The following is an 11389-nucleotide window of genomic DNA, read 5'->3' as shown; positions in this document are numbered from 1 at the left end:
TGTCTTAACAAGAAACTTTTCTATAGAAAACTGTCTTAACAAGAAACTTTTCTATAGAAAACTGTCTTAACAAGAAACTTTTCTATAGAAAACTGTCTTAACAAGAAATTTTTCTAAGAAAACTGTCTTAACAAGAAACTTTTCTATAGAAAACTGTCTTAACAAGAAACTTTTCTATGGAAAACTGTCTTAAGAAGAAACTTTTCTATCAAAAAACTGTCTTAACAAGAAACTTTTCTATAGAAAACTGTCTTAACAAGAAACTTTTCTATGGAAAACTGTCTTTACAAGAAATAAAATAAAATCGAAAATTTTTTCTTAGAAAAGAACTTTTTTGAAATTGTTTTAAATAAATTTTGAAACTGCTTTCTTATTAATATGTATCTATAGGTCCTTATGGTTGGTTCTCTTTTACAATTTGTTTTTTTTTTGTATTTCCTTGAAATGATTTTTTTCGTTCAACTTATTTTGTTTTTAGGTGTTGGTGGCTGTGTTTAAAGTCTAGAGTACTATTTTCATTTTTTTTTATATTTTTTTCATTAAAGATTTTTCCACAATTTGTTGCCGTTGTGTGTTGTTTATTTGTTTATGTGTGTTTGTGTGTATGTATGTAGCTGTATACGAGTTCCATGCCGGTGACCCAAAGTGCAATTTAGTGTGTGGCCAATTTTCTGTATGCCCTCAAGTGTAAGTTGGTTGCTTTTGTTATTCTCTAGTCTACCCAATGTAAAGCTTAAGGGCAATTGTTTGTAAAATCTTTTTATTTCAGAAACAAAATCAAAAAAAGAAAAAAACTGTAAAACAAACAAAAATGTAATAAATACATTTTTATTTTTATATTTATTTGAAAACTGAAAGCCAGCCAGATATAAATAAAAAGGAAATGGTAGAAAAGTCAGTGATTTTATATAAGTAATATATAGCTTTCCCTAAAGATACAAAAACTGACGGGCTTATGCTTGAATTCATTTTAAACTTAATATTAATTTCTACAAGACTACAAAGAGAAAGCAAATATTAAAGAATTAATAAAATGTTGTTGATAAATAATTAAAGTTAAACTCTTCCCCCTTTCTGAAAAGAAAAGGGTTTATGTTTTTTAATTTTATATTTAATTTCTTGGCAAAAGCATAAAAAAACAAAATAATATAATAACAAATTAACAACTATTTACACGTAATCATAAACTCAAACTTTACTTCTCAACAACACAAACACTTGCTGTTTAAACATTTACTTTGCTTGTTTTCTACTGAATCCTTATACCTCTTACACTCCTCAAGTCCTATATGACTAAATTGTTCCCTTAAAACCTTGTTCTTCGTTGTTTTTAGTTCATAAAAATTTTAAGTACAACACATGTGTAGATGTTCACACAATTAATAACCGCCAAAGTCAACAAAAAAGTACTCCTGTGTATTGTCAGTGTGTGCGTGTGTGTGTGTGTTAAAATTTATGTTAGTATGTGTGGAATAGACAAATATGACTAAGTGGAACGCATACGAGAATAATGTGAACAACCTGAAGCATATTGAATTATAATTTTAAAATTTTCCAAAAATTCCATAAATCTTTCTTTTTTGAAGAGTGTTCTATAGAAAAAATTCTTTTTAAATTAGTTTCCTTTAGAAAAATTTCATTTTAAGAAAGATTTCTATAGAAAAGTTTTATGTTAAGTTAGTTTTCTACAGAGAAGTGTCTTATAAAGTTAGTTTTCTATAGAAAAGTTTCTTGTTAAGTTAGTTTTCTATAGAAAACCTTCTTCTAAAGACAAGTTATTATTTCAGAAAGTTTTCTATTGAAAAGCCTCTAGTTAAGTTTTTTCTATAGAAAAGTTTCTTATTAAGTTAGTTTTCCATAGAAAAGGCACTAGTCAGACAGTTTTTTATAGAAAAATTTGTTGTTAGGACAGTTCTCTTTTTACGACAGCTTTCTATAGAAATTTTCTTGGCAAGACAGTTTTCTTTAGATAAGTTTCCTGTTAAGACACTGTTCTCTGGAAAGGTTTCTGGTTAATACAGTTTTCTATAAAAAAGATTATTTTTTTTTTAAATAAGTTTCTTCTTAAGACTGTTTTCTATAGAAAAGTTTCCTCCTGAGGCAGTTTTTTACAGAAAAGTTTCTGTGAAAGCAGTTTTCTATAGGCAAGTTTCTTTTTCTTTTGTAGAAGTAGTTTGTTGGAGGACAGTTTTCTATAGAAAATTTATTGCTAAGTGCTCCTGAAGAAAGTGTATTCCTTAGACAGTTTTCTATAGAAACGTTTCTTACTAAGACAGTTTTCTATAGAAAAGTTTCCTGTTAATTCAGTTTTCTATAGAAAAGTTTCCTCCTGACAGTTTTCTATAGACAAGTTTCTTTTTCTGACAGTTTTTTATAAAAAGTATGTTCTTAAGATATGGACAGTTTTCTGTAGAAAGGTTTTTTTTATTAAGTTTGTTTTTTATAGAAAAGTTTCCATTTAAGGCAGTTTTCTATAGACAAGTTTCTTTTTAAGACAGTTTTTTTATAGAAAATGTTCTTATCAAGTTAATTTTCTATAGTAAAGTTACTTGTTAAATTAAATTTCTATAGAAATGTTTATTGTAAAGTTAGTATTAAAATTTAGCTGGTATCATTTAGTAAACGAGAAAATTAACTTTTTCATATATGTTTGTAGTTGTGTGTGTATGTGTGTGAGTTGTAAGCAGCAAGGAACAACTGATAACAAAATATCCTGCAGCGCATACAACACACAACATAATAAAGCAATTAAAGTTTGGTGGTACACTGCTCTTGCTACTGATTTGTACTAACACATGCATAAAAACATACATACACACATATATATACATAGAGTAAAAAACATACATGGCAAAATAAGCAAGCAAATAAAAAGGAAGTTTATGAAGGATGGTATGAGTATGAGAACACGGAGTTTAAGGCAAAAACATACCTCAGCTAACAAAATTTAAACTTTGAACACAACCGAAAGACAGACAGACAACGAGTAAATGTTTTAATGTTTTACGGTGTTATATTACATTTTTAGATATGTATGTATGCGTGGAGGTGTGTTGTATTTAAATAGTCTTTTTTTCATACATTTACTAGTATCAAACTCATTTTAGCTGGTTCCTTGTATTGGTAGTTTCTTTTCCGATGTAACAGGGTTTTAGTGTCACCAAAATGAAATTACATCAAGACAGATTTTTCATTTACATATAGATAAATATAAGTATAGAGAAAATTTCTTCATTTCCTGTACACAATCTTATACATACATATGTATGTATATGAATATTTTCCCTTATGGATGTATGGCTGTATATGATTGTATTGTGGGCGTGAGTTTAATGTTGGTTCTACAATTAGGTTACCTACATACACATTAGCAAAGCTAGGTCTTGGTGGTTATGGCAACTGTTTCAAAGTTTAAGCAAAAAAAATTGCGATTCTATATATGTAAGATCATATCGTATATATTACACTATAGCAACAGCGAGAATAACATCTTTATAGCTTTATAGCATAGTAACGAGGTGCTGCTCTAAAGTTTCTTTTCTCAAATAATATAGAAATTGTTTTCACAGCTGTTCTCGTATGAAAATACACAAAAATGAAAAAAAAAAACCGGAAACTTAAAGGATCCATGTTGATGGTGTTACAGTTATATTTATGTAAAAGTATGTGTACATGTCGTATATACTTACAAACAAAGGTATGTAAGATTGTTTATCTATGTAGATATGTACGTGTTTCATAGCAAAAACCATCAACTAATAGTAGTTGTGTGCCAAATGTCAACTCATGCAGGCGTAAAGGAATTTTCTGAGGTAAACTCATGTTTGAATGTGAATTTCAAAAATATTTTCTACGTTTTTTTTTTTTAGCTTTTTTCCTTCATTTACTATATGCACCACTTTTTTTGATATAAAGCAGCAGAACAAAAAAAATGAGATCAACAACAAGTGTAAAAAAGGTAAAATACATATAAAATACAATTTTAAAGCATAGTTATAGGGATGGCTCCCATTTAAAGTAAATAATCAAAATATTAAAAAAAAATGATTTTAACAAAATAGCAACAAATAAGAAGAACTTCTAAATAGATTTAATAGTAAAATAATAGTTAATTTTTCATCTTTACTAGAAGGTTTAAAGAAATTGTGTTATTTTTGTAGAGCCACCTTAATTAAAGCGTGTCTATAAAATTAAACCATAAAACTTTAATTGTGACATGTAAAACAATTAAAACGGTGGAAAATAGTTTAGAGTCACTAGGGGAGAAGTACGCAAAGTTTTGTTGACAAAATTTATTATTTATAAAAAATTAAGAAAAATTTATTTCTAAGACAGTTTCTGCATAAAAGTTTTCTTTACAGAAGTTTCTTGCAAAGACAGTTTTCTATTGAAAAGTTTCTTGTTAAGACAGTTTTCTATAGAAACGTTTCTTGTTAAGACAGTTTTCTATAGAAAAGTTTCTTGTTAAGACAGTTTTCTATAGAATAGTTTCTTGTTAAGACAGTTTTCTATGGAAAAGTTTCTTGTTAAGACAGTTTTCTATAGAAAAGTTTCTTGTTAACACAGTTTTCTATAGAAAAGTTTCTTGTTAAGACAGTTTTCTATAGAAAAGTTTCTTGTTAAGACAGTTTTCTATAGAAAAGTTTCTTGTTAAGACAGTTTTCTATAGAAAAGTTTCTTGTTAAGACAGTTTTCTATAGAAAAGTTTCTTGTTAAGACAGTTTTCTATAGAAAGGCTTCTGGTTTCATATTTTTAAAAAAAATTACTCAAAAGAACTTTTTCGTTAGCCCGTTGAAAAGTTAATAATGAAAAGTAAAACACACACACAGTATATTTTCACAAACACACGGAAACTCATAAACACACACAAACAAAATTAATGTCTTGGCACTTGTAAAATCGTTGAAGAGTAACACAAGGGATACAAAAAATAAGAGGCAACAACAAAATAAAACTTCACAAAAACGGCAGCAACAAAATGTTGCAATGCTGGACTATTAAGGATGTACATAAGTATGGCTCAGTGTGTGTGTGTATCGTGTGTAAATTTCAGCATGCTGCTGCTGCTACAATGTTGCATTTTGCAGGTTTTGCCAGTTTGATGTTTAGAGAGCGGCACATGTAACGGAAACGGATGCTCAAACACACTCAAGCATAAAAATACACCAACAGATATAAACACACGCATATACATATATATTATTTAAAGCAAAACAACAAACCCATTTGTGTTGCTTACAAATTTTTATACAATTCAAATGCTTTTTTTTGTGTTTGTTGTTGTTCTTGTTGTTTTATTTACCATAAAACGTCCAGTAAAAGCAATAAAAAATATTGTTCAGTGTTTATATGCATTTTTTTGTATAGGATGTGTTTTTATATATGTGTGTGTGTGTATGTGTTTGTTGAGAGTAATTTATTTTTGCCTGTTTTGTTTGGCCAACATGATGAAGTATTTTATTTGTTTTTATCTTTTTCACTTGAATTTCTTTATTTCCTTTTGCTGCAGCAATATATAATATATAGAATGGATATGTATAAGTACCTATTAAGCAGCATTGTATAGAAAGTGAAATTTGCTATAAGAAAGATTATAAATGCAGATAGATTTACATTTTAGAAGAAAATTAAGAAGGAATAATAATATACATATATACGGGCGTAGATATTGAAAAAAAATGATTTTTTACAAAGAAATTCAACAATATTATCATTAAGGTCTTTTGAATGTGGTTATTGTTGGAGTTTCTTAAGGAAGATTCAGTTTAAGAACATTTTTTTCTTAAATTGATACCAAGAAATATGAAACTGGTAAAAAATGGTAGAATAAAACATTTTCTTTATATTGCGATTTTGTTTAGATTTGCTGTCTCCAAAAGAGTTCTTTGAAAATGTCAGATAATATAGAAAAAGGACTACTACTAACTATAGTCTACAGGCTATACCGACTAGTAGTTAATACACTCAAAAAAAAAAAATTATGTTATTTGTGCTTAAAACAATTGCGATAAGTATGGTTAAGCTTTAAACGAGCATAAAATACTTGTTTAGTGTCTTGACTAGGGCCCCCCGGGGGCATATTATCTTGGTAAAGCCTCCTCCTTGATGTTATTGCAATGCCGGTTTATAAAGAGATGGTCAATACCTCTAGTGTGGCCAGGACTAAACAATTGGTTACAGTATACTGCCTGGCTTATTCCTTGTATAGAGGATACTACTGATGGCCAGTTGCCTGCAGGACTAGGTCCTAGGTGGTCAGTTGGTTGAGGTTCCTTCGGGATCCACGTAATGGCTGTGGTTTAAACCCTAATTCGCGGGAAGAATAAGTGGCGGTTAAAATACTGATGGAAGGTAAAGTCAATATTTTAGGATAAGTTCGGTGCTGTATCTACTATTTGTTTCGGCAACAAATAGTAGATACCCCACAGAGGAGTGACTGTGGAACTAAGCATGGGAAATGAGTTGGTATTAATTGTATATATAGTACGGGATGAATGTTAGGTACGGCGGGCTTCACCGCACCCGTCTACCTATAATGAATGTGTGGTATGTTTTTTATCTTATGAATGTGTCGTATGAATGAGAAATGAGCTGGGTTGTATGATGATGGATGTAAGGTATCATATACAAATGATACCATTGAATTTTCCTTCTTTGTCCAGATACGTTCAGAGTATACTCTGTTCACATCAGAATTACCACAGTGTATCCCTGTGAGTAAGAACAATGTCCTCGGCTCATTTGATGGATTCGTACTTCGGTCCACCGTTTACGTCTCTAGGTGCTGTTGTCGAATCAACAGAGGCCATCCAATGGCCAGAGATTAGATAGCTCGAGTACTTCAGCAAAGTGCTTGCACATGGACCGGTCAAATCCAATGTACGAAAATTGTCACCTGATTTCTTCATTGAAGGATAAAGGGGTGATGGTAGACCATTGTCAAGTCTATCCAGGGGATGAAAAAGACCACCGTGGGGTAGAGCATCATGCCAGGTACTCACGTAAAACTCTCGATATTCATTTGACTCGAGTTTATAGAAGTCATTGATCTGTTAACTATGAACTATTTTGACTATTGCCTATAGGCTATTTTGACTATTGTCTATAGACCCTATGGACTATAGTCTATATACACTTTTGACTATAGAATATTGACTATTTAGTATAGTAGACAATTTTGACTTAGGATTTTTTGCTACAGTTTATGAACTACAGTCTAAATGTAGCATAAATACTGTTTCTGCTATAGTCAATTTAGACTATAGTCAATAAATTATTTTGACTATGGTCTGTTGACTATTTCTACTATAGTCTATATGATCATATTATGGTTATAATAGTCCTTTTAATTTACCATAGTTTGTTTAAAATATAGTCTTTTGAGTATAAGGAGCTCAGAAAGTTGAAATATTTAGTTTTTTAACTAAAAGTACAAAATTTTTGTTTATAGTATATTTTTGACTAAAAAAAAAACAATTGCAAGTTAGAAAGAAAAAACTTTGTTATTTGTTTCCCAAAACTAACTGAGAAACGTGCAAGGGTTGGCCAAAGAAATTAAAAAGTTTATAAAAACTAAAACTCTTGTTGGTCACAAAAAAAAGAGAATATTATTTTTAGTTTTATTTGAACTTCATCTTCAGGATTAAATATTAAACAAAAATAATTTTTGATAAAAACTTTAAAAAATTTTAATTTAATTAGTACAGACACAAACCACTAAAACATTAAACACTTTCTAAATTTGTATGTATTTACGAAAATTTTATTTAAATTGTATTAATTTAAAAAAAAAAATTAGAGAGTTTAAGGAAAAAAACTCAGCTGCTTAAGATATTTTAAAATTTTATGGATAATAATGTTAAAACTCATAGCAGCAACAAAATAAAACACTACTGTACTATTTTTTTTTTTTGGCTTCTGTTTTTTACTACTATATTATGATTACACTGTTGTCTATTTCTTTTGTTTGTTATTACGAATGGTGTGATGATGTTGACGTTGATGATGACATTGTTGCATGCAAGTCAGCATGACAATGACAATGATGACAAGCATGATGCGCATAATATTGTGATAATTTCAAGTCTTCTTTTTTTTCTATATGTATATGTATTAAAACCAGGATGGTGGCACAACATACTTTGCACACATTTTCAAGCAGGTTTTCCTTTTTTTATTGTTGTTGTTTTCTCGACTAAGTACTGTTAGCATTAATATGACTGCTGCTGTGTGTTAACGTTTTATACTTCTCTTTTTTTATTATTCTTCTTATATTGAACAGGAAAAGAAAAATTCATCTTGTTGTTGGTTGCTTTTCCTTTTTAATCCCTCAAACATGATAAGTCAGTCAGTCAAATATATGACATTTTTAAATATGGGGTATATGATTCACTATGAATGTTAAGAAATTCATATTACAATGATTGTTGCAAGACAAAAAACCAAAAAAAAAAAGTAAAGACAAATTATAGCTTAATATGACTATTGTTATAGCAATATAAATAATATGTTTTTATCTTTCTCTTTAATTTGTTTGGAAAATGGGTTTGTTAGGGGAAGAGGAGGTGAAGGAAAAATAGGGAAAATAGTAGGTGAAAGGAATAGTTGGCTGTAAATAATAATGAATTTGCAATATTTTTGATAGCAGTAGCATTGCTAAAAACGAACTGTAAGCTGTTGTAGGTATCAAAATTTAAAATTACTTAGAGGAGTTTATATGGGGAGAAAATTAGAGAAGACTAGAATATAGAGCGGGCTAGACTAAATGGTGTTGAAGGAATAATGTCTATAGACTAAAGTCTTAAGGCTAGATATAGTCTATAGATTACAGTCAGTATAGAATGCAGACTATAGCCATCCTTTTCAATAAAATTTTCTACTTAATTCAAAAATGCATTCCCAATTCTTATTTGGAAAATAATATTTTTGTAATAAATGGTAAATTGAATTTTTCACAAATTATGTCACAAAATTTAGTTAGTTATTTTAAAAGTCTCTATTAGTTATTTTGAAAGGCCTCTATCGGGTCTGTTATGGTATTCTTAATCAGTGTCTGAGGTGGAAATGGAAGGTGACCTGCGGTCTATCAGACTAGAACACTAACCATCCGGAGGCCATCTATCACTTTATTTAAAAAGGTTTTTTATGCTAATGTGTGTGTGCATATATTAGTAATTTACCTATATTTTGAAATAATTTTTTTTGAAATATGCAAAATTCTAAAATCAAGTACGAACTGTGCTCGAATTAAGTACATTTTGTTACTAATTCATTTTTTTAGATTAATTTCAAAAATATTATGCATTTGAGTGCAAATTGACACAAAAATTGTCAAAATTAGTACTTTCATAAGATCAAGTAAGAACCGTGCTCAAATCAAGTACATTTTGTTACTAATTCATTTTTTTTTATTAAACTCAAAAAAAGTATGCATTTGATCGTAAATGAAAACGAAAATTTTCAAAATAAGTACTTTGATAAAATCACTTTGACTTCAAAAAAAAAAATTCGAAAGGCTATAGTTTAAGACTATAATCAACATAGATTTCAGACTATAGTCGACTATAGTTATCAAACAAAGGTGAATATATTCGGCAAGTTACATATACCGATTGATTCCCGGATAATGGCTGTAATCAATATAGTAAGAAGACTGCAGTTCATGTAGCCTAAAAGCTAAAAATTTCTTCCCATAGTCTACTCCTCCATGCGTTCTATGCCAAGATGAATTTTAATTGAAACTTCGAAAAATAAACTTACACAACACCAAACCAAATATTTTAGTTAAGAAATGCTTTCTTAACAAAACTTCCCAGTGCAGTGGTAAGCATGAAGGCCAACAAGGATATTAACTAATTCTTGATTTACAAGCATGTGATTCTTTGTAAGACTGAAATCTTTTAAGTTTTATAAAATTTATAGTAAACACACTGGAAAACAAGAAAATTTAAAACAAAAGCAAAAACAAACAAAAAATCTACAAAAAGTTTTAAACTAAAAACTATTTGCTCAAATAAACATTTAGTTAAGCTTAAATATATTTTGTTTTCAGGACAAGAAAAAAAGAAGAAAAAATATCACAAAAAACCAAGAAAAATACTTTAAAATGGAATAAAAGACTCAATATTAGACTAGAAATGAAATAAAAAAAAAATTTAAAATATTGTTAAATAATTGTTAATAAAATGTAATTTTACTTAAATTTAATTTAAAATTCAAAATGAATAATTTCTAATTAAATCTTCTTTAAATCCTTTACTTAATATTCTGATAATTTCATTTGTTTATGTAGTGGTTTTTGGTTAAAATGAAATGAAACAAATATTTAATATTTGTTCATTTATATGCAAATATTTAATAGTTTGTGTCTATGTGTTAACACATTTAAGGGGTGTTTAATTTTATCATATATAAATTAAACACACATACACACAAACATCTCGCAACTTATGTGTTCAACTACAAGCGTTACCTTTGCTGCTTTTGACGGTTAAAGTTCATTTTGGTTTATGCTTTAACACCTTTTTCCTACAAATGACAATTAAACTTGTCTTGTGTTTGTAAATATACATGTATGTATGTGTATGCACGTGGTTGGGTTTTGTAAATGATTATTTGTTACTGTGTGCGCACACATACAGGTGTTAAATTTTAATAACTAAAATACATGTTTAATTTCCGTGTTGTTTGCAAAACCTTAAGAATTTGTCATAATTGTTTGTATTTGGATTTGTTATATTTAATTAAATATTTAAGCAGGAAAACTACAAATACATACTATGTATCAATAATCTCACATGTAAATTACAAATTATTCAGATGTTACCACCACTGTTATTAAAACATTTAGAAATTATGTTAGAATAAATTTTAAAATTAAACTTTACCTCACAACTTTTTCTCAGCTAAAAACTAAACTTTATGTTTTTTTCAATAAAATACAATAAAAAAAGCCGCTTCACATGATGGCAGTTAAAGCAATAAGTTTGCTGTTTTATAGCAATTATGTGGAAAGAAACGAAACAGAAAAAGGCATAAAATGCTCATTAAAATTTTTTTAATTACTACCAGCAAATTTCTTCTTTTCTTTCTTATGCTTTTCCATTCTTAGTTTTTATTATACTATTTTGCATTTTAAGCATTCGACTGCTTTTATTTCTATTCTTAAGAAATCAACAAAATTTTGTAAGATGACGAAGAAAATGACGAGGAAGAGCAAAATAATTGAAAAGATGTTAAGAAAGTGCAGTTTAATAAAGTGTAATAGCACAATGGGATGAAGGTAGAAGGAGATAATAGATAGATAGATAGATAGATAGATAGATAGATAGATAGATAGATAGATAGATAGATAGATAGATAGATAGATAGATAGATAGATAGATAGAT

The 11389-nt window shown here is 28.6% G+C and overlaps 1 protein-coding gene across 1 annotated transcript in view; it reads right to left on the bottom strand.

Annotated features, from left to right (window-relative positions):
• LOC111677400 (general transcriptional corepressor trfA) overlaps positions 1-8056 on the bottom strand; it is a 55470-nt gene extending 47414 nt beyond the window's left edge. Inside the window, exon 1 of the mRNA XM_046955714.1 lies at positions 7978-8056. Within this exon, the coding sequence (XP_046811670.1) occupies positions 7978-8056 (79 nt within the window). The remainder of the gene's footprint in view (positions 1-7977) is intronic.
• Positions 8057-11389: the final 3333 nt, after the last annotated feature.

This window comes from Lucilia cuprina, chromosome 6 (assembly GCF_022045245.1).
Source record: "Lucilia cuprina isolate Lc7/37 chromosome 6, ASM2204524v1, whole genome shotgun sequence".
Taxonomy (NCBI): Eukaryota; Metazoa; Arthropoda; class Insecta; order Diptera; family Calliphoridae; genus Lucilia; species Lucilia cuprina.
The sequence above is the reverse complement of the archived record's forward strand: the minus strand, read 5'-3'. Positions and strand labels throughout refer to the sequence as shown.